General features: G+C 42.0%; 1 protein-coding gene and 2 non-coding genes across 3 annotated transcripts; 2 read left to right on the top strand and 1 right to left on the bottom strand.

Annotated features, from left to right (window-relative positions):
* Positions 1–1,121: 1,121 nt before the first annotated feature.
* On the top strand, positions 1,122–1,194 carry TRNAE-CUC. Its single transcript has one exon. It is a non-coding gene; the product is annotated as a tRNA-Glu (tRNA).
* A 7,699-nt stretch (positions 1,195–8,893) lies between these two features.
* LOC121984506 (protein STRUBBELIG-RECEPTOR FAMILY 8-like) lies at positions 8,894–14,001 on the bottom strand. The gene is made up of 16 exons (XM_042537458.1): positions 13,478–14,001; positions 13,129–13,261; positions 12,962–13,033; positions 12,808–12,873; positions 12,611–12,682; positions 12,455–12,526; positions 12,070–12,141; positions 11,900–11,965; positions 11,767–11,832; positions 11,361–11,686; positions 10,942–11,192; positions 10,221–10,492; positions 10,007–10,142; positions 9,778–9,917; positions 9,534–9,690; positions 8,894–9,293 (listed from the first exon to the last, which is right to left on the bottom strand). The coding sequence occupies exons 1-16, from the start codon at positions 13,656–13,658 to the stop codon at positions 9,135–9,137; spliced, it is 2,241 nt and encodes a 746-aa protein (XP_042393392.1). The 5' UTR covers positions 13,659–14,001; the 3' UTR covers positions 8,894–9,134.
* A 9,389-nt stretch (positions 14,002–23,390) lies between these two features.
* On the top strand, positions 23,391–23,493 carry LOC121988028. The gene has a single exon (XR_006113789.1). It is a non-coding gene; the product is annotated as a U6 spliceosomal RNA (small nuclear RNA).
* The last annotated feature ends 180 nt before the right edge of the window (positions 23,494–23,673 follow it).

Consider the following 23,673-nt stretch of genomic DNA (forward strand, 5'->3'; position numbering starts at 1 on the left):
ATGAAAAAGATCATAGGTTTTAAAGGGATAAAGATATCTCCATTGATATGAGGCCTTTGGGTAGAGCCTAAAATAAAATCATGAGAGTCTATGCTAAACCTGACAACAGTTCGGAACCGACGATTCGACGGTTCAGAACTCTAGTTCAATGATTCCTAATAAGTCGACCCTTAACCTTAACCATTCAAGACTATTACGGTTCACAGTTCACCATAGTTCAAGATTATTATATTAAAAATTTTAAAACTTAAATTTATTAAAAAGAAGTTTGCACTTATTTAAGTTCTATGTATCCCCTTACGAATCAAAATTCATGTAGTTCTTTTACATTTTATCCTTTTATATTTTTACCCTTTTACATTAGGAAGTGACGTTGTTATCACTTCTTTTTCTCGTTCCCGTTGTATTGGTTCCTTCGGTATCAAATTCATTGACTTTGTCATCAGAAAGTTGTATTTATTGGATTCTTTTATCGACTATGGTCCAGTTGTCAAGTAATACTTGATCTTCCAATGAGTCAGGAGACAAAGTCAATCATCGTTCATCTAATATGTTGTTATCGGCACTGAACGTCTGCTCCATAATAACAATTGACACTGGACAAGCTAAATTTCTTTAGCAATCACAAAGAGGACGGGAAAATTTTGAGCCTTCTGTGACCACCATTTAAAGATTTAAAAAATTTTACTATCTATTTCACTAAAATTAAAAAAAAATCATAAAATAATTCTCAAATTCTTATATGAAACTTGGGCATCCTCATGAATATTTTGTCTCTTCTTTTAATAATTTTTTTTTATAAATTTTAAATTACTATTAATCATTTATTATATTATGTTTTAGAAATATCATGTTGTACTCCATGTTTTACTCTATGATGAAAGTTCAAGTTTGAGCTCGAGCACTCTTCATGTAACGAGAAAGTTGCCGCAGTTGTGCTATAAAATGCTGGTCTCACATAAAGCTCAAAAGGAAAATCTCTCTGTTGTTCCAAACAATGTCTAAAATATTATTCAAGACTAAATTTGACTTAATTTGACGAAACTTGCAATGAATCTCATATAACCCTCTGATTGATAATTTTTAAAAGCAGTAAATTAAGTAGAGGACACATTCAACTATCCGTTGTAGTCTAGTTGGTCAGGATATTTGGCTCTCACCCGAAAGACCCGGGTTCAAGTCCCGGCAACGGAATTACTTTTTGTGTAGATTAATCTTTTTCATTACGATAAATTAAAATTTGAGAAAATTATGCCACCGACCAGAGTGCCAACCTGAAGGAGAGTGCAATTAAGGGGGAATTAGTCTATGGAATTCCATAGATTTGGTGAGACGGATTCTTCGCCTTTTTCAGGTTATATTTTCATTTAAATGTATTAAATCTTCAAGTTTAATTATCCATTTTGAATTTAATCAATATTACCCATTTAATTACCATGGGACCCGATATTGGGTCGCTTGAGGTTCGAATTTTAACTATGATGCATAGGTGTCTTTTCGGGATGGTCTAGTGGCTAGCACATGAGGTGTTGTCACCATGAGATTTGAGGTTCGAATCTCCACGGTAAATGTCTCCCTTATGTACTAGTCACTATTCCCAAGGTTAGTAGCCGCTCGTGATTTACCTCCTCCGTGTTGGCCCTGGGATAAGTTGGCAGGGGTGCTGAGAACAAGTGTATTCACCTTTTGTCACCTTGTACAGGATCAATTTCCAGCGTGTGCAAAATTTATCGTTGGAAGTTTGGCCTCGGCCATGCAAGCAATATTATCCATTTACCCAATGTTTTTAGGCGTCTTCCAATGCTTGAAAGTGCCTCGAGTATTATTCACCAGAGGCCTTTTTGTTCCTTTTACCCTGGAAATTAGGTTAGTCCAATACGACAATATATAACCTGTAAAATAAAGTTAGCACAATAATAATATGATTAATTTATAACTTAGACCCTATCCTCCATATCATGATCTAGTTAGGGTTTCAATTTAGGTTTTCGAAATGAACTTAAATTAGACCGCCGTCTACTGCCCCTTCAACCGGGATGCGTCCTCACTTAGTCACTCTCCTCCAGTGACTTACCTTCACTTACCTGTCAAACATCTGGTCCTCCAGATCTATTTAGACTTTCTCTGGTCTTGGTTAATATCTAACCAAGCCGATCTACTAAGATTTGCTTGCAACATTGAGTTAGCACAATAGATATAAAATGGTAAAGAAAAACAGTGTTAGCATTATTAATAATTTGCTAGTCCAGTTGACTGCGTGTGATCAACCAAAAACTAGTTGGTCACATATTACCTAAGGTTACCACCCCTTAGGGTTACCCAACTTCACTCGTTAGGACTTCCATTGTCTGGCTTCATTAACCAGGACTTCCACCACCTCTTCACTCACTAGGATCTGGCTTTATTCACCAAGACTTCCAGTACCTAGCTTCACTCACTAAGGTCCAACTTCACTTACCAGGACTTACACTACCTAGTTTCACTCACCAAGACTTTTACTATCTAATTTCACTCACTAGGGTCCGACTTCACTCACAAGGACTTCCCTTTTCCTAACCTCCCGTTAGGACTAGTCAATCAGTAGATTTCTCACCTATCTATCCTTCGGTTAGGACTTACCCTTGCTAGTCATCTAGTCCTGACTAGACTTCTCTCTTCTAAACATCAAGTCATGTTTGGATTAACCCTTAGTCAAACTGACTAAACTTAGGTATATTGTCAAACATCAAAATCCTAGAGGTCGATTGCACCAACAATCTTCCTATTTTTAATGTTTGACCATTTTCTTAAATTAGGCTTAGGTCTTTAAGGGTTGATTCTCAAAGTTTGAGAGACTCGAAAAATTTAGGAGATTAGAAATATTTTCTCTCAAAGTTTGAGAGATTAGAAATAATCTTAACTTTTCTAATTTAGGATTACTCTCTCCCTTTGACATACATAAAAACGACATAAATTTAAGGTTACTCTCTATTTGAAAGACATAATTAAGTATTTCAAAAACATAATTTTTAAAATATAATTTTTCAGAGTAATTACTAAAGGGGGCTTTTAAAATAATTTTTCAAAATGGTATTGCAGACTAATTTTTAAAGTTAGTTTTTAAGGCAACTTTTGAAATTTAAGTAATTTTTTACGGTTAATCTTCAAAACATTTTTTAAAAAAACTCTTCTAGTATTTTAAAAAGACATATTGCACATAATTTTCAAATATAAAACTTTATATGAATTTTGCAAAATATTTTTCAAGGTGTTTTCAAAGTAATATTCCAAATAATTTTAAGAACTAAGAGTTGTGCAAAAGAGTATTTCTTTGAAGATTTTCAAAGTAATTTTCAAAGTAAAATTTTTAAACAGAGTTTCAAATAATTGTAAAACTAAGTTTTGAAAGAATTTTAAAAATTATGTTTAATCTTTCAATTATGACCCCCCCCCCCCCTCAACTTGACACACCCTTAAGAATTCTTGTCAACTACAAGGAAAACTTCTTATGTGTCTAGGGAGTTGATCCAAATCAAAAGTTGTGGTGAGTCACCTGGACACTATTAGAGTAACCACGCCTTCGAAATTTTTTAAATAATCCTGTCCACTGAACTTAATACAAAACTTTAGTCTAACTAGCTAAAATTAGTAAGAGGTAGCTTCAATTAGTTCCACTAAGCCAAATGCACTAAGTGAAAGTCATATCTTCCTAGACATGCATAGACAGAGCTTCCCTAACTTACTATCATCTAAAACTTCTCTAGTACTGTTTGTCAAGTTAAACTTTTGTCCCTAATTAAACTAGTCCTAATTACCTAACCAGATAAATTATTGTTTTAGAGATGTCAAGTAATTTAGAGTCTCCCCTTGAATTATTGAACTTCTATTTTAAGTTTTTGATTTGTTATTGTTTTTATTATTTAGTTTTATAATTAAAAGATACTTGATTATAGTTTAAGTTTAGATTAATTTTTTTTATTTAATTTAGGTTTATTTGATTTGATTTTATGAACTCAAGCTTTAGTTAATTTTTTATTTAAAGTTAGAGCTTAAAAGGATTTAAATGTTGAGTTAGACTTGTATCTGTAGGATCGAAAGAGTGCGATAGAGGGGGGGAGGGGGGTGAATATCATGCTTTTAAAAACTTTTCTTTTACTTGTTTAAATCAAAGTCATGTAGTGGAAATTAAATAACACACTTCGGTTAATTGGTTTGAAGCCTAGGTCAACTCCTACTCCAAGGCCCGCGATCCTTGATCGCATTGATGGACAATCTACTAAGACTCTTCTTTCCGAAAACCCTTGAAAGAAGTAGTGCGTACAATATGCAGGAATATAAAATAGTAACAACATACTATCTTATATGAGTTTAAGTACAATGCAAGCTTTTTAAAAATAAAATATACCAACACTTATATGGAAGATAATGTTCGGTCAGCGCTTGAATGAAGTAGTTGCTTGCGTGAGTTGTAAAGCAGTAGCACGAACAGCCGCAGCTAACACATAGATGAACTTCGAACCAAAATAGATTTTCTTCCCCAGCCTCGGACCTCGAACTCACTTTTATAAGAGTCATCGACGTTCAATCGACCGATCCTTGGGTTCGATCGACCAAACCAGCTTCCTTCCATCTTCGCTGAGATCTGATACTGGACCGATCAGCTTAGTTTCTTTCTCTACTTCTGACTGAACTGATCTGTGCCACATCGTCAGGGTTCGATCGACCGATCCTTTGGTTCAGTCAACAGATCGAGATTTGATCGAATTTCACTCTGGTTTGGTCTGAACTGGAGTCTGTTTTGAGTTAGCCTGTTCAGTCGACCGATCCTTGTATTCGGTCAACTGATCAGGTCGAACTTGCAAAATAGAATTAAACAGTATATTCTTGCAAAACAAAGATTAGCATAGTAATATATAAAATGCATGAGTAATAATAATAGACAGTTCAACTGTCTTGATCTCAACTTGAAAACTTTCCCGGTTTCTTCAATTGGATCAGCGACCTTAGGTCCCTTCAGAAACACGACCTCAGTATTGCTCCTCCAGTTGTTTACCTTAACCTTCCTGCCCAACTTTGATCCTCCATATATGTTTGGACTTTTCACTTAGCATTGATCGGCTTGCTAGGACTTTCTCTCGATCTTCAGTCCTCCAGACCTCTCGATCTCACTACCAAGTGTCAGGTCCTCTCGACCCACTTGGTCTTTCCACCTAGGTTCCACGATCTACTAAGACTTCTCTTGCCTAGCCTCCAACTAGGTCTTCCTAGGTTGAGTAAACAGCTTGCACACTTAGTTAACTTATTAGATCACAACAAGACTTAGCTTGAACCTTTGACAACATCAAAACTTAGGTTTGATTCTGGTGCAACTTGTACCAACAGTATCCAAGTCTAGATTTATTCTACACAATTCTTTGGGATCCAAGGATCATATTTAGATACTTGGATCCTGCAGTAAACTTTTCCAACTATTCCTTTAACTCTTTAATTTATTTTTTCAAAATAGAATTTTCTTCTTCAAGATGTATAGCTTAAGTTGAATTTCTATCTTGAACTTGGTCAGTTAAAGAGATCAAGCTTAGTTGTTCCTTAAGGATATTATTTTTCTTTAGAAGGAGTTTAGCATGTTCCTCAGTTTTTGTTAATTTTTTGTTTAGGCGGGAAATAATTTTAAAAAAATTTATGGTATAATTAAATGTTACCCGAGTTGGTTCATCCGAACCGAATGTGGACCCATTGCTCGACTCGTATTCAGACTCTTCTTCTAGATTTGATTTGCCTTCGGTTGCTATCAGCTTTAGGTAGCTAGCTTGCTTCGGTTCGTCAACTTCCGATCCGTTTGAAGAAGACTCGTCTCAAATCACCTTTAGTGCTTTCTTTTTCTTTGTCTTCTTGATCTTGTCTTCGTTTGGGCATTTGTATTTGAAGTGTCCCTTTTTGTTGCAACCGTAGCATGTGATGTTCGCCTTTAGGTTAATGGATGCAGACTTGGACATCTTCTTTATGTCACGTCTGGTGAAGTTTTTCTTGCATCTGGTGAACATCTTCCTTACCATGTTCACTAGTTGCTCTTCTTCGTCCGATTCCGATTCAGATTTAGTTTCTATTTCGAGTTTAACTCCCTTCAAAGTGCCTACAAAAAATATAATTTCTTTCTCAACCTTTGGGTTGTTAGTTTATTTGTGCAGCTCTAATTCACAAAATAATTCATCTAGCTTTAATTTTGAAAGGTTCTTTGAAACCTTATAGGCATCTACGATTGATGCCCATAGTGAGGTTCGAGGGAATGAGTTTAGAGCGTATCTGATAATGTCACGATTCTCTAGTTGATGTCTGATCATGTGCAGGTCTTTAAGTATATCCTTGATCTTCGTGTGCAGTTGGCTTGTAATTTCTCCGTCCTACATTTTAATGTTAAATAATGAATTCAATAGTAGAACACGCTTCATTACCCTTGAGTCGGTAGTTCCTTCGTGTAGTTCGATGAACTTATCCCATAGCTCCTTTGCATTCTCATGTGAGCTGACTTGGTTGAGTTCTTCTTTTGTGAGTCAACATTGAATCGTATTGAACACTTTTGAGACGATATGGGCTTTCTTCTTATCTTTTGGACTTCATCTTTCAGGGTTGAGTGGTACTTTTGTTACTTCGTCTATAAGTGCTTGGTACCCTCATCGGATGGTGAACTATTGCTCGATGTTTGTCTTCAAGTAAACTTTCATCCTCTTCTTCCAATATGGAAAATCATTTCCATTGAAGAGAGGAGGACGAACAATGCTGAATCCCTCAAGTTGGACCATTGATCACTGAAGATAGAAAACTAAAAAGAGGTATCAAGACTTGGTCTTGGATTAGTAGTGTTTCAGAAAAAAAAATATGTCGACGACTCGAGTGGTATTGCACCAATTTCAAGTAAAACATGTAATTCACTCAATGAAAATATAATCATGAATTTAAAGATATAGAAAAGATATCTCCATTGGTAAGACTTTTTTAATAGAGTCCTTAAGATGTTGTCAACTGAATACAACCCGGTCAGTCCTTAAGCCGACCGCCTTGTTAGGATGATGTTGTTAGTTGAGCATAATTCAGCCGGTCCTTAAGCTAACCACTTTTATTGAGCTGTTCAGATACGTTCTACATATTCCATTGCTATATATCATATTGAGTTGCTTAATCACGTTCTACGCAGCATTGAGATATTCGCTTGGGGAATGGTAGAGTGCATCATACTTCCTGGAAATCCCTTTGATAATGTATGTTTTGCCGGAATTCCATTTGAGCTGTAATATGAGTATGAGTGTCGTAGGTCCCGTCATCCTTTTACTTGACCGAGCATATGATAAGTTATCTGAAGAAGGTCCACTTCGTTATACCTACGGTCCTCCAGCGGTTGATCTATTGTGGAGCGAGCTAATAGTTCTGGTTGGCCCTTAAGACCGGCCGACCTCAATCATGGTTGCCTTATCTGGCAAGTCCTGAGACACCAAACTCCCTGGTTCACGTGGCTTGAGGACTTACCGTCTCCCTCTAACCAGATTACAACCCAATCTGGTTGAATATAAGAACCTTAGCACTGAACAATTAATCAAAGCCAAAAGGGGGAATATCACTCCCTCTCGGGTATAAGTATCATATCACTCTAACTTTGACCACCCTATCACCTTGATCCTATCTGCCAGGTCACCTTCTAGGTCCACTTATCATAACCCGTATCAGAGGATTAAGACAATTCTTGTTCAGATCCGCTTGAATCTATAGAGAAGCAACATCTAAGGATACTATGGATAAATGGATGGCCAGGGATGGGGTTTTGGAATCTCAAACTTTCGGTGGAGAAAGATCGTCGACGGTAGGAAGGAATGAATGTGATGATGACAGGAATCCCCAGTCGTCTCTTCTCCTTGATGGATGAGGGGAGATGGAGTGGAGCTAGGAATCCCAACTCTAGTGGATAAAGGTGGAGTCGACAAAGTCCTTCGATAGAGAAGAGAATCCCCTTCTCATGAAGTGTCGATGACGTTGGAGATGACCGGAGGAATCCCTCCAACTTAGCGTGGATGATGAACAGCTTGAAGATAGAGATCCACCCGTGGAAGAGTTGAGGAAGAAGATGGAGATGACGCTCCTGATGGCGGCTTCTCAAAATTGGGGATCTTGTCTTCCACAAAATGCCAAATTCTTTATACCATGCATGATCGTGCCATGAGGCACGACTAGGTCGTGTTGGCTACTGAGGAGAGTTTGTCAAGCTTCAGTAAGGGGCACGGTCAGGCCGTGTCAAGGACACGATCAAGCCGTGTTGGCTACTGAGAGGAGCTCAATAGCCTTTGTCCATTGATCTGCGAGAAATAATAAGGGACATGACTAGGCCGTCAAGCCGTGTTCCCTACTATAAATGCTCCCAAGAATAGTTGATGCTAGCCTTTGTTGTCCTACAAAATAAAGTGCACTCACATTGAAGAAATAATATTATCAATTTGGAAGGAATTGAAATAAAGCTCACAATACCCATTGGCTCATGAAATATGATTCGAATACAAATTTAAACAAACAAGAAGATTAAAATGCGAGCCCCCTGACTTGTTTGGTCATCACTCGCCCACCATCAGCCAAATTGTTTGGCCACTCTAATACTGAATTGTAATAATACTAGTTCTATGAACGTTTTAAAGATTGTAATCCTTAGTATCATATCCACTAAGCTATATCCTTCATATTAAAACCTGGTGTCAATATTTTCTTGGTCGTCTTTATTATATTACAATCACTTCTCATAATAAAAAAACACAAAAATAAACCATTCATTCATGTCCTTATTCAATGTCATAGTTTTGAAAACTAATTTTTAATGATAAACTACTAAATCCAACAATTAATCCATAGAGATTAATAAAATCTAAATTTAACTTCAGCATTATCAAATTAAGATTATCATAATTAATTCTTAAGAATGTGCATTAGAATCTATTATAGATGTAGTGAGGAGCCATATCATACATGTACAACGCAAAGAGGATTGATTCAATGCTGAAGAATACTCGGAAAGGAAAACTTTCCTTCGGCCTGTTATAATGTGTATTTATTCTCTCATCTCTTAAGGATCTAATGCTTCTACATGTGCCATTTTCCGTCTCCATCACTTGTGTTTCATCTTAAAACTTGGATATTTCAGACATGCTTGTGTTCTGATCAGGCACTCTGTAAGAAAACCCAAGTTCGTCTGAGTGCCTCCGGACCACACTTGCTCTTTGCACTAGCCGGACTAGTTGCTGGACAACCTCCGACATCGGGGGGCGGAATTCCGGCTCTGGCTGTCAATACAAAGCATAGAATACTGACTTTAGCTTTGATGTTTTGAGCATCTCTAATACTCGAAAGCAGGGAGTGAACTCGCTCCTATTGCACAAAATCAAAGGACTAGCTCGCGAGGATTTGTGAAGGAAAGACAACTCAAATCAGTGTGCGTTATGTGATTTGATCGACTGACTTTTTATTTTTATTTTTATTTTTATTTTCATTTTCATTCAAGGAATCAAGAACTAGTAAAGTACCTGAACACAGAGTGCGATTATGTCGGCAAAACGGGAGAGCGATTTTGCTGGGTACATTCCGTTCAATGCAGGATCTACCATCTTGGACAATGCATCGATATCATGAAGTTGAGGAGATGCCCATCTGACTAGAGATTGTTCTGACCTCGCTCTAGAACTAAAGCATGTGCAAGCAAATAGAAAAAGGAAGAACAAAAAACAGAAAATCTAGGTTGAATATGAGAATGTGTGCCGAAGAGTAAACCTATCCAGTGGCTTCCGACCAGTCAGCAGCTCTAACATCACGACGCCGAAGCTATATACATCACTCTTTATGGTATACACTCCCAACATTGCAAATTCTGGAGCACTGTAACCAAATGAGCCAGCTACCTCGGTTGAAACCTATCGTGTGAAAATGCAATGATTTCAGAGACAAACTAAATGATCAATATCGTTGGCATATAACAAATTTAGATAGCTTTTTTGAATGCCTGTCTCTCTGTGTTTGGCCTTAGTGCAGCTAGACAACAGTCCGATAAGTGAGGATTGAGTTCTTCATCGAGTAGAATATTTGAAGACTTGAAGTTTCTGTGTACAACAGCAGGCAAGCATACTTCATGCAGGTACCTGTGTATAATTCACAATGTAGATAAATTTAAGTATCCGAATAAAGATGGAGAATTTCAAACCGTATACCATGCTTACTCGAGTGCTTTGGCGGTGCCAAGCGCCACTCTTATGCGTGCATTCCAGGATAATATCTTGCTGCTGAAATCGGTAAAGTGCAACTTGTCGTGCAGGGTTCCATTTCCAATATACTCATAAACCAAAAGCCGCTGCCCATATTCGATACAATAGCCTGAAAGTATAACAATGTTTGGATGCCGAAGCCTTGACATAGTTGAAATAGCCTCGAGGAAGTTGTCTTCCTCCTGTAAGGATATTGCCACACTGTCTATTTTTTTAACCGCCAAAACCTGGGAAGAAAACGAGCTGAGATACTTGCAATGGATGATTTAACTACAAACCAATTAATAAGAAGCAGGATGCATTTCAACTTGATGACGACAACCAAAAATTTCAGGGAATATGAAACATTAACTAGCAAAAAAAGGCAAACTTTTCTCATTATAGGAATCATAGATAAAGTACAGTTTACTAGTTACATTATCAAAGTTTCAGGACAGAAAATTCAAAGAGCTGTGTGTTAGTTAAATCATGAAAAGCATACAAAAAAATCATATTCCAATGGCTTATAAGAATATCTCATTGATTTGATCTTATATCCTCCTGCATGAATCAATAGTTTATTTGCCCTTTTGTAGACTATTGAGTAATTGCCCTTGATATGTTTAATAGTTTGTACTTTGTAGAAGTTCCAAAATAATCTTGAGAGAGATTTGTCACAAAGTAGATGGAAGATCACCTTTCCATTAGGAAGCTCGGCTCTGTAAACCCGACCAAAGGAGCCTTCACCAACAAGAAAATCCTGACTAAAGCTATTTGTTGCCATTTGAAGAGAAGCAACTGTATATGGTGTTGCAGTTATAGGAACTTTTGGACGCTTGCTAGCTCCACTCTTCCCGTGCATCTTCTCAACTGTCACAGTGTCAGCAATAGGTTTTGGAGTAGTAATAGAACTTTTCAGCTTCTTCTCTTGCATCTCCTTTGCAATCACTAGTCAAGTAATGTACACAGAGAGTATTACATAGTTAAACTATTCAATATATAACATCGCAGATAGACCTAAACAAACATAAATCAGTGATCCGAGCAGAATCACCTGGTTCTTAGCATATGAGAACCAATACACTTTTCTTCTCTAAATATGAGAAAGGGAGTAACCTGTATTTGTAGCAACGGCAGCAGGCCTTCCATGATCATTTGCATTATTTGCACTGATATCTTCACTCTTGTGGACTTTGCGAAGGCATAATACAAGGGCGAGTATTATGCAAAGTAGACCAAGTATGGAGCCTGTAGCTATCCCTATTAACAGGCCTGTAGACAATCTCTTGTGATCACTTGCATGATCTTGAGGTAATGACCTCTGCGGTGCATGCCAAGAAGCTTGACTACTATTATGCACCCTGTGTGGCCTACTTGGAGGCGGTGGCGTGTATAGTGGTGGAGGTGGAGCCAGACTATTGGAAAATGAATTACCTCCAAGTCTATGTATGAGAATGCAGACATAAATCAAGATAAATGGAAGAGAAATATTTACACTGATATCATGATATGGGAAACTCACTCAAGATTTTGAATGGAGCTGAACTCCGGAGGTATCCATCCAGTAAAATGGTTAGCTGCAATGTTTCTGTAATACGAGTATGAGACTGATGTATACAGAATTGAGAATATGAAACTTGCAGAAAGTAACTTACAGATTACTTAGGCTGAGATTTGCAAGAACATCAATTGGTCCTGTCAGTTGGTTGCTTTGTAAAAAACTGTAAAAGAATCAAAATCAAAAAGAAAAAAAAGAGGAAAATGAGGACGCTTTTTCTTAGGTGCATTGTAACCAAAAATTGTGGCGGTTAGTTAGTGCACTTACAGACTAGAAAGGTTTGACAAATAGCCAAAAGAGCTTGGAAGATCTCCCGTAAAGTTATCGAAAGACAAATCCCTGACAAAAATTGCTTCAGGACTTCAAATTTTATATAGGGAATGATCTTATATACATTCTTAGATTCTGAATCAAATAAATTTATGATTCACACACCAACATTAACACTATACAATGACAAACTTTTTTTTTTGTTTGACAATTGATAAGTACACGCCTAAATGTTAATGCCGACTAGAATTATTCTTGAACTAATGAACTAAAAAGAATATCGACAAGATTAATTTCACAAACAATAAAAAGGATAGTCATATATCCTACTAGTTACTGAAATAATAATAAGAACTGTAAAAAGGATTCTGAAAGATCTTACAAGTCAGAGAGGCTCTGAAGATTCCTAAAGATATCACCAATTGATTGAGAAAGTTGGTTGTGGCTGAGATTACTGCAATTGATATATTTATCATTAATCGAGCCATACCAAAATTACATCAGATTGAAGTATATAACCCCACAAATAAGGACTTACAGGTAATTCAATTGAGCCATATTGGATATAGAATATGGAAGATTTCCAGAAAGATTATTACCAGCAAGATTCCTGCATCAGTGAGGGAAGCAGATTACTAGAATGTACGGGGAATCAAAATGACTTTGCTAATGTTGTAGACTTGTAGATTCGATAAGCGAAAAGACAATCTAAGTACTCGAGAATAAAAACATTACAGATATATAACATTCGGTGGTAACTGATATGGAATGGTCTCTTGTATATTGTTGTCACTCAGGTCACTGTGAGCAAATGCTAAGCAAGCATTAGAAGAAACTTTAACAGAAAATGGATGTGTATCAACAATACTAAGCATGAACGATTTCTCACAGTGTTGTTAAGGACAAGAGATCTGAAAGGAGAAATCCCAGGGAACCATTGAGCCCTAATCCTGATAGCTGGCTGATGAGACACACACACAAAAAAAAAAAAACCGATATGAGTACAAAAAATTGACAAGAGGAGTGAAATTTAGCTAGAAGTCTAGGGTTCTTAACATAGCAGTTACTGCTGAACCAGAACAAGTGATCCCCTTCCACGAATCGCCGCATGGATCGCCGCCGCTCGGCTTCCAACCGGCAAGCTGCGGGGGGCTATTCAAATAAGTGTATAGCACGCCAAGTGCTTGAACTACAAAATAGCAAATCTACTTCGTCAGTGCTCTACTCTAATCGAAAGCGATTGCAAAGAAAGAAAAAAAATATTTTTTTTCGATCTCCTTTCTGAAAGCAAGAACAGAGAAACCCTAAAAATCGATTTTTTTTTTATCATCTTGGCGATCGCAAATAGTCGGTATGATCCACGATTCAAAATGGAGAACAATGAAGAAAGAATAGAATGGATTACCATCCGATGAGTCGGTGGCTGACTCCACCACGACCGCACCGCCAGTGATGATGATGAGGAGGAGGAGGAGGAGGAGGCTAGATGGCAATGCGGCAGCGAGACGGCCGATTTCCATGGAAAAACGAGGAGGATGCCTCGTCTCCCCCCTCACCATTTCTCTCTCACACTTCTCACTTCTCATTGTGCGTGCGATGCCAGCGCAGGAGATTCATATGCTTGCTTCCGACAGACTAGTATTGTCGGCCAAGTTTTTGCCTTCCTTTTCCTGCATTTTTTTAAGAGGCGAAGGTGGAGACAAGCAGAGGGGAAGACAAGATCAAGATGGCTTGGACGGAACAAAAGAATCACAAGTAAATATATATATATAAATAAGACGCTGGTAAGAAGCTATAACACTAGTACACAGTTTGGTAGTTGTCAGTTTTCTTGGTGCAACTCCCTCTCTTCCCTCGATCAACTCTGACATCGTACTTCATCATCAAGCTTACAAAGCTTAAGCAACGCATGCAGAGGAGGGAGAGAGAGACAGAGCACACGAGAAGCTCTTTGTTTCAGAGCATTTAAGCTCGTTGATCCCTCTACTTGTCCAGTTGTGAATTGTGCATTAGGATTCCTGAAATCGAATGACCCACCTTGCAGGGAAAAGATGAGTTTTTTTTATCATTATTATTATTGAAGCTGTTAATTGCTCGAATTGAATGAGGGTGGAGTAGAACTACAGGAGGTGCTTTTACAGCTCCACCAACCCTTTTCCTCCTACCGTATTTCTTTTTCCATTAGTCTGAAATTTCATGTCTGCTGTTGAAGAACTTCCACGATAACTATGAACAGAAAGCACTTGCAAATTGCACTAGAAGTTGAGAAAGCATCATCTTGTGTCTTATATGCATTAAGTAACTTTTCTTTGCCCCGAGAGAGCCGCCTAGCACTTGTCATGCATGTGCTTTTGTCCCTTCACTAACACCATTCTTCATCATGATTATGAGTTTCATTTAAAACTTTGTATTTTAGTGTCCTTCGAGATTGAAGCTGACAAGCTGTTCTGTGGGCACCAGAAGCCTTTCCATTTTTTTGTATGTTTTTTAAAAAATGTGTTTTGAAAGATATTTTATTCCGGAGAAGTTCAACAAATCATGTTTGTTTACTGTGGGGATTTGATGCCCCCTCGCCGGCGTTCATTGCGTAGACTCTGAGAAGCGTATATTAAAAGGACAGCGTCAGGAAATCTCAGTAGATCTCTGAATTTTGGATTCAGAATATTGCAGAAAACATCTCCATAAATGCAAACATAGAAGATCCTCACCTTTGCCAATATCCGTAATAATGTAATGGTAAAACAGTAGAAAGCACGGTTATGTACGAAACTGGATCCCAAAAAAAATATATTAAATTTAAATTTCAATAGAAACGGTTTTAAAGGTCAGCTTAATGGACATAAGTTGTATTTTGAACGATCCTGTAACATTGATGAGCAAGTCACCGGTGAATAATCATTGGTATTAATTTGGTCGTCAATTATCTAATAATAATAAAGATTTATGAAGAGATTTGAAATGATTAATGACAGTGCGGAGTCTTTAGCACAGTCACTCTGACGCTTAAGTAAATCTATATTAGAGGAGAATGAAAAAAAGGAAGATAAAGTGTAGTCTAGAGTTTGTGGATATGTATGTGCATATATATATTTTTGTAGGATCAAATTATCTTTTATAGTGTTATGGTCATTCTCCACATGCACTGAGATCTACATTAGCATTATCCATATTTCATGAAATAAATAGTTACGTTGTCCATCTCTTTCAGATTAAATGATGACATTTTTCATATATTTTTAAGAATAATGACTATATTATCTGTATCTTTAAGAAGAAATAGTTCAAGGCATCCACAACCAAGATTTTTTTAAAGTTTTTTTCACTTTCTCTTTCCTGATCCTGTCCGAACCGGGAATCAGTGGACGCTGGGCACGTGACGCTTCCTGCTAGATCCTCGAATGCTCCGGTGAACCTGCAACGAAACCGAGCCGGGAGGGGTATCCCGGCGACGGCCCTCCGACGCTCAAGTCAGGCGAGGAATAACAAAAAGGTGGCTTCAAAATGAAGATGTTTCATACCTCCAGTGGAGAAATGGAAGTCTTATATAGATCTCTCAAAGAAGCCTGGGCGTGCCAATCAAAGCAACCACCTGCCTTTGACCATGCCCAGGTATGGGTCTGTTAGAAGGGCCATGTCTAAATATGGATCTGTCAGAGAGACGTCCATGAGACCATACTGCTACGGTATCAGCCTCTCCATGATGTGACGGCAAGATCGTGCGATCTTGTGTACGGCCTAATCATTAGACATGCTTCGGCTGACATCTCATATCCTAAGTCGAGCGCATAGGCCGCTCGACCCCCTTTATACCCTCGCCCCTATTTTGGCCGAACGGACAACCCCCTCGGCCCTTGGCCCCTGCCGAGCGGACTCCCGCTCGGCCCTTCGGTCTTCCTGCCTTGGCGTCGGAAACATGAGCCCATGGATGGGCTTATCTATAGCTCCGTTCGGACCTACCCATCCGCTCGGCTCGGCCATCCACCGCACAGCCTTTCATCGGTCCTCAGGTTGATCCCCTTCAGGAAGTGGGTTCCCCATTCTTACTGCCGGATCACTTGCCTTCCCTTCAAGTCTAGTCGAAGGAGGCAGTGAGTCCGACTGACTGGACTATATGTGTCCGAGCGGGCGGTCGCCGCTTTTCCGTAGCTTATAATATCACTGGGGCCGTCCGGCCCTTCTGCCAAATTCAGCCGCTCGGCTCTTTATTTTGGTTGTCTTGTCGCTTAATGTTGACATTTGCTTGTCTAGATCTCCTCGAAAATTATGCAAATCCTCTCCATTAAGTCGGAGCATGCGCGGTATGGGCGCATTAATTGCACTCGGTGACAGGGCGCCACGTGTCGACCCTTGTGTGGCGGCGGCGTCACTTACGATGGGACGCACCCGTTTGAAATGGACGACCCGATGGCGTCCTTGTTTCTCGTGACCTGGACGGTGGAGGCCCGCCGCTCGGCGTATAAAGCCTCCGTCCCTTTTGGCCGTACATTTTACATTGGGCTTGCTTTCCATTACATTCACGCGGTCTCCGGATCTAGTGTTACGGTTTTAGCGAGATCACCTCAGTGATTCTTTCCACCTTTCCTTCGAGTCCTCTCCCTTCACTTAATAGGTTTTCTAGCATTTCGCTCCTTCGCTTCCTTCCTTTGATTTTTTTCGAGATGGCGAGTTCCTCCGACTACACTAACATTCGGCCCTGGTACACGACCATGGAGAGCCGATTCGATGAGGAGCATGCCCAGCGCCTTGTTCGGACATACGGGCTTCCTGATGACCACGAAATAATTATAGCCGGCCCGTCCGACCGTCCACATGACCCGCCGATCGGCTCCATTTGTTTCTTTTTAGACCAATTCCAGGGCGGCCTTAGATTTCCTACCCATCCATTTATTCTGGAGGTTTGTAATTACTTCCGCATCCCGCTCGGCCAGCTTGTGCCGAATTCCTTTAGGTTGCTGAGCGGGATGGTCGTCCTCTTTAGGTTGCACAGTATTCCTCTTGACCCTAAGATATTCCATTTCTTCTTCTACCCCAAACAATCCGAGCCGGGCACTTTTATCTTCCAAAGTAGAATAGGCTTTAAATTTTTTGATAACATGCCGACCTCCAACAAACACTGGAAGGAGTTTTTCTTCTTCATCCGACTTCCCGATCGGCGTGGCCTTCCGCCATGGCGGATACGCCGAGCCAAACGTAGAGCAAGTTCGGAAGTAATCCACTATCTTCATGCGCGATGTGGGTTGTCCGCCAAGCGATACAAGATCGACCTTGCTCTTGAAGGGGTGCTATATATTTCGGATTATCTCCGTTGGCGAATCTCCCTTCCGCATGAGTAAGGACTCTTTACTCTCTTTAGTCTTTTGTCTAACCGGATTTTAATTTCTTTCATCGGTGACGTCATGTGGCGATCCAAGGCTACCCACTTGAAATTGAAGTCAGAAATTGCGGCCACCAAAAGGAGCTCAGAGGGGGTTTAATCCTAAGCCCTCACGCGAGAGGAGGGGCCCCCGCACGAAAGAGAGCTGCCTCATCGCCCCGGCGGCGGGTGCGGAATCGATCTCTTTTCCTCGGCTCCCCCGAGGTTGGAGATCCGCCTTTGGAGGTTCGGCGGAAACGTCGAAGAGACCCCCGCCTTCCGCCAGCCCAAGAGGGGGAACCACAGGCGCCGATCGGCGTAACTTCGCCCGACCGCACGCCATCCCGGATCGGGACCCCTATGGCTTCGCCTGCCGCACAGTCTTCTGGCTCTCCTCCCCGACCTCGCCGCCGCTTACGTCGGTTGGGCGAAACTTCCACCATAGGGGAGTCCTCGCATCAGGCGGCCGCGACTGAAGAAGCGCCGTCCGGCCACCCTACTATCAAGACTACTCTCCGATTCCCATCGGAGGAATATTTGCTGTCTGTCGATCGGCCATCGAGCCCCGTTCACGAAATAACCCTGACTGGTCCGCTCGCCAAGCTCTTCGAGGACGCCCAGATTCAGGTGGCCCTTATGACGCCCAAGCAGCTCGGCGATAACAATATGCAGCAGGCCACTCAGGTAAACCCATCTTCATTCCCGTGTCATGCTATTGTTTGATTCCTGACATTATTATTTCCCTTACAGCGCTGGGCTGAACAAATTGCCACTAGCCATCGGCTAGCCGAGTTGGAGGGCCTTCTGGAAAAACTCCAAGTGTCGGAAGGTCCCTCGGCCGAGCGGGAGAAACAAGCTCTTGAGGCCGAACAGAAGAAGGCTGCCGACCTGGCTGTTGAGGTAGCTCGGCTAGAGGACTTGGTGAAGAAGCGTGACAAAGAGGTGAAGCGCGCCGGTAGCCGGAAGAGGCAGGCGATCGCTGACCTGGACAGAATGAAAGTAGATGTCCACGCGCTAAATCAGCGATCTAAGGATCTGGAGGCCCAGCTGAACGCCGAACGGGAGGTCCGTTCGGCTGAATGCACAAAGGCTGAAGCAAACTTGAAGGCCCTCCAAGATTCCTTAACTGCTTCCCGGGCGTTGCTCAAAAAATACAAGGAGGGAGAGCCGAGTCGCCTAGCCGTAGCGCGCCAAGAATACATCCGCTCAGAGCGATTTGGCGAAAAGTTTGGTGGCAATGTCTCCTCAACCTTCCTCGAGGCGGTCAAGGTCACCACGGCGTACTTCAAGAAGGGGGGGCATCTTCCTGCTGACCTGAGCATTCCCCCTCCCGAACTGGCGGCCATGATCGACGACATCCCGGACACCTTTTTTAATTTTGAGGATCCGGAGTGATGTGGGTTATTCAAGCACTTTTTGTACTTCCTCCGCTCGGCGGATGTGAAATTTTTGTACGTGCCGTTCGGCATAATTTTTCTTCTAATGAAACGATGTCCCTTTTCCTGTCTTCTTACTCATTGTCCATAATATTCTTCTGTTTGCTTAACATTAATGCTTGTAAAATTTTCGCCAGTCGTGCTCTTAAGCTTTCTCCCTCACGCGTCCGATCGGCTTGGCTCATTGCATAAAGTGCGAGTGAGCAGACCTACTCGCTCTGCACGTATCCTGCTTGCGTGGAGTCAACAGACGCCGAGTGTCGAAGGACCAACCCCCCTTCGGGCCTGAATGCTTTAATATTTATAGTTTCCGCAGTTTCTTACTCCGATATCCGTTCTTCCGCTTGGTATATTTATAGCCGATCGGTCGGCTCGATTTATCGGTGCTCGCGGCTTTCCCGATTATTCTGGCCCGACTCGATTTTTAACGACGGTGCTCGTCGGCTGGATATATATGCTCGCAGGTTTCGATTTGCGATGCTTTGCGGCTTTCCTCTCGATTATTATTAGACGGCCCGCTCTCGATTTTTACGGCCGGTGCTGTCGGCTCGGATATTTATAGCCGGTAGCGGTCGCGGCCTCGATTTTAACGGCAGCGGTGCTCGTCGGCTCGGATATATTTATGCTGGTACCGGCTCTCGATTTTAACGGGTGCTCGTCGGCTCGGATATTTATATGCGTCTCGATTTTAACGACGGTGCTCGTCGGCTTCCGCTCGGATTATTTATAGACGCCTGCCTGCGATCTCGGATATTTATAGCCTCCATTTACGGCCTCGGTGCTCCTCGATTTTAACGACGCGGTGCTCGTCGGCCTCGCTCGGATTATTAGCCGTAGCGCGTCTCGATTTTAACGCGGTGCTCGCCGGCTCGGATATTATATAACGGTCGGTGAGCCTCTCGATTTTAACGACGGTGCTCGCGGCTTTCGGATTATTTATATAAGCTACTCTCGATTTTATGCGACCGCGTTCGCTCGGATTTACGACGCGGTGGCGGCTCTCGATATTTATAGGCCCGGTCGGGTGCCTCTCGATTTTAACGCCGCCTGTGGGATTCGCCGCGCTTCGATTTTATAGCCGGCTCGTCTCGATTTTGCCGGCGGTGCGGATATTATAGCCCGCGGCTCTGCGGTCGGCGTCCGGCTTTCCGAGCGGCGCTTCCGCTCGGATCATCTCTATATAGCACCGTCGGGCAGCTGATCTCCCGCACTTCTCCTACTTTGTCCTCCACGGGAACTTTATCTTACGGTGGAAGGTTGAGACAACCGCTGGGAATTCGCCTGCGGTCAATCCCAAAATGACGTTGTAGGATGAGGAGAGTCGACCACCACGAAGTTTATTGTCCTTGTCCTTCGGCGGCTCTTCTCCCGTGAGGTGGCTAGCCGGTTGTCCGACCAACTAACTTGCCGTTAAACACCGATAGGCTGGCGGGTCATGAAGCTGCAGGCTCGATCTATTTGGCAATGATCGAACGCCTTCTTGAATATGATGTTGACCGAGCTCCTGTGTGTCAACAAATATGCGGTGAATGGTGTAATTTGCTATTACCGCTTTAATGAGCAGAGCGTCGTCATGGGGCACTTCTACTCCTTCTAAATCTCCGGGCCGAAAGTAATTTCGGTCCACTTGCCCGCTCTTGGCTACAACCGACCGCGTGGATCTGCAGTGCCGAACGCCCGCCTTTCTGGCTCGGTTGGAGTCTCCTCCGGTCGGCCCTCCAGCAATAATGCTGATCTCTGGACGGTCGAGACCGTTCTCTGGACGCCCGGCGATTCTCCGTCTTGGGGATCGGTGCCGATCGGGCGTCTGGTGATGTCGCCTCTCGGTGCGGGTCCGGTCAGCTTCATAGGCTTTTGTCGATGGGAGGAGACCGTCGTTCGCTCTCCTGGGCATGGGATTAGTCACGAAGGGAAGACTTGACAATCCCTCGTGTTGTGCGTATCCGACGGTGGAAGGAGCAGAACAGAGGGGTCCACTTCTTCTTGGTTTGGGCGGCGGCCCACTTCTTGTACGCGGCGTGCGACGTGAGGGGATCGAATTGCTTGACCTCTTCCTCACGGTGGCTCACGTCTTTGTCTTCCGCGCATGAGCACTTGGCTGGGAGTTTCCTTTTTCCGAGCGGCTTGCGCTTCTTCCACATTTATATATTCGTTGGCCCGATGCAACATGTGATCATAATCTCGGGGCGGCTTTCGGATGAGCGACCGGAAGAAGTCACCATCTACCAGGCCTTGTGTGAAGGCGTTCATCATCGTCTCCGATGTGGCCGTTGGGATGTCCATTGCCACTTGGTTGAATCGTTGGATGTAAGCTCGAAGCGATTCCTTTGGATCTTGCTTGATGGCGAACAGGCTGACACTTGTCTTCTGATAACGCCGACTGCTAGCAAAGTGGTGGAGGAAGGCCGTTCGGAAATCCTTGAAGCTTGTGATAGATCCGTCCGGCAACCTCCGGAACCACCGTTGAGCCGATCCCGAGAGTGTGGTAAGAAAGACGCGGCATTTCACTCCATCGGTGTATTGATGGAGCGTGGCCGTGTTATCAAACTTACCCAGATGATCATCCGGGTCCGTTGTTCCGTTGTACTCGCCGATCGTCGGAGGCACGTAGTGCTTGGGCAGAGGGTCTCGTAGAATAGCCTCCGAAAATTGGCGGTTGGCCCGCTCGGGAGATGAATCCGCCCGGGGAGCCTTACCTTTTCTGTCATCCCGCCTTGGTATTTCGTCCGAAGAAGAACCTCTATCTCTTCGAGCTGGTGCGGCTTCAGGGGTGCGAAATAAGGCCCGGTGAAATGCGACGGTAGCTGGAGGTGCTTCGGCCACGGATGTCGCTTGTTGCCTTGCTGCTCTATGCCGTTCGGCCTTGTTTTGTTCAACAAGTTTCGGGCCCTTATCTCGACGGCGTCGAGCTCTTCCTCGAAAGCGTCCACCGTGTTTTGTCGTCCGCTTTGTCCATTGTTACCGATCGGATGCGAGGCGTTCCCGCGCGGCGCCTTGATCCTCTGTCCAACCGGAATCGGGCATCGGGCACGTGGCGCCTCTGCTAGATCTCGAATGCTCCGGTGAACTCAACGAAAGCCGGAGGGGGTATCCGGCGGCCCCTCGCGCAAGTCAGGCGAGGAATAACAAAAAGGTGGCTTCAAAATGAAGATGTTTCATACCTCCAGTGGAGAAATGGAAGCCTTATATAGATCTCTCAAAGAAGCCTGGGCGTGCCAATCAAAGCAACGACCTGCCTTTGACCATGCCCAGGTATGGGTCTGTCAGAAGGGCCATGTCTAAATATGGATCTGTCAGGGAGACGTCCATGAGACCATACTACTACGGTATCAGCCTCTCCATGATGTGACGGCAAGATCGTGCGATCTTGTGTACGGCCTAATCATTAGACATGCTTCGGCTGACATCTCATATCCTAAGTCGAGCGCATAGGCCGCTCGACCCCCTTTATACCCTCGCCCCTATTTTGGCCGAACGGACAACCCCCTCGGCCCTTGGCCCCTGCCGAGCGGACTCCCGCTCGGTCCTTCGGTCTTCCTGCCTTGGCGTCGGAAACATGAGCCCATGGATGGGCTTATCTATAGCTCCGTTCGGACCTACCCATCCGCTCGGCTCGGCCATCCACCGCACAGCCTTTCATCGGTCCTCAGGCTGAGACCCTTCAGGAAGTGGGTCCCCCCTTCTTACGGCCGGATCATTTCCTATGTGTAATCCAAATTAAAGAAGCTTACTTCAAAAAATTGAACTCAGTTTTTTATTCTCTTTCTTCATTTTTATTGGGAGCGACAGAAAAAAAAATTAAAAATCTATATCACCATTGGGAATGTCTTTATAACCTTGGTTGCCGGATTGAGATCAGCATATAATTGGACTTGGCACGAAGGCAGGGTTGTACGGAGTTGAGATAAACTCTTATTGACTTTAGAAACCCCATGATTTCTTCCGTATCTTCAATTTATCTGACAAATAAACTAGAATACGATCATCTACCTCAAAATTAATCATACGAAATTTGGACATCTGAATTACTAAAACAACATAGAAGATTCTCACTTTTTCTATTTCTGAAGATTATGATCTGTAATTTTCTTTGAAGGTTTCTAAAAAAAACAGATCTTGTGCAATTAAAAATTCATGATAGTTTTCAACGGATGAATGGAAAATTTATAAATGTAAATGTTTAAGTTGATTTAGAAATGTCATACTGTGCATAAAAAATGAAAATTATATTAAATTAACCCAGTAAACTATTGGTTGCTGCGTGTACTAAAACTTGCTAATAATAACACGCAAAAATTGTTAATTAGGGTGCAGTAAAAAGCCTTTGTCTGATTATATTGGCAGTATTAATTAAGGTCATTTGTATTACCTCATGAGATCCGCCAAATTTAATTATATAAATCATGTTGCAACGCTGACAGTTACATTTAATTTGACTTGAATATTTTAAAAATTAAAAAAAAAATCACTTGTGATATTTTAAATAATTTGTTTTTTTACAAGTCGTCATTTTATTTTTTTTTTAAATTATCTCTTTGTAGACCTATGATAAAATTAGAACTATACACAGAAGATTAGCATGACCCTAAATCGAGCAATGATCCAAATTTTTTAGAATAATAGATCTTTTTATCCCATGGGCAATGTCATAATTAGTCTCTCTAGTAATAAATCAGAGTTTAAAACTCAATTGTGATGTATTATTAAAAAAATTTCTCCTTAATGATTATAGACTTGAGAATGTTTATTATCAGGATGGCTCTCCATGTGTATTTTCTTAATTTATCCTGACGTCCGATGAACAACTTTTAA

This window comes from Zingiber officinale, chromosome 5B (genome assembly GCF_018446385.1).
Source record: "Zingiber officinale cultivar Zhangliang chromosome 5B, Zo_v1.1, whole genome shotgun sequence".
NCBI lineage: Eukaryota > Viridiplantae > Streptophyta > Magnoliopsida > Zingiberales > Zingiberaceae > Zingiber > Zingiber officinale.

Excerpts from the sequence above, each read along its gene's own strand:
- LOC121984506 (XM_042537458.1), bottom strand. The coding sequence starts at position 13,658 with ATGAGAAGTGAGAAGTGTGAGAGAGAAATGGTGAGGGGGGAGACGAGG. Across the intron at positions 10,143-10,220 it reads GGCACCGCCAAAGCACTCGA|GTACCTGCATGAAGTATGCT; the intron begins GTAAGCATGGTA and ends AATTATACACAG. Across the intron at positions 9,691-9,777 it reads GGTCGGAAGCCACTGGATAG|TTCTAGAGCGAGGTCAGAAC; the intron begins GTTTACTCTTCG and ends CACATGCTTTAG.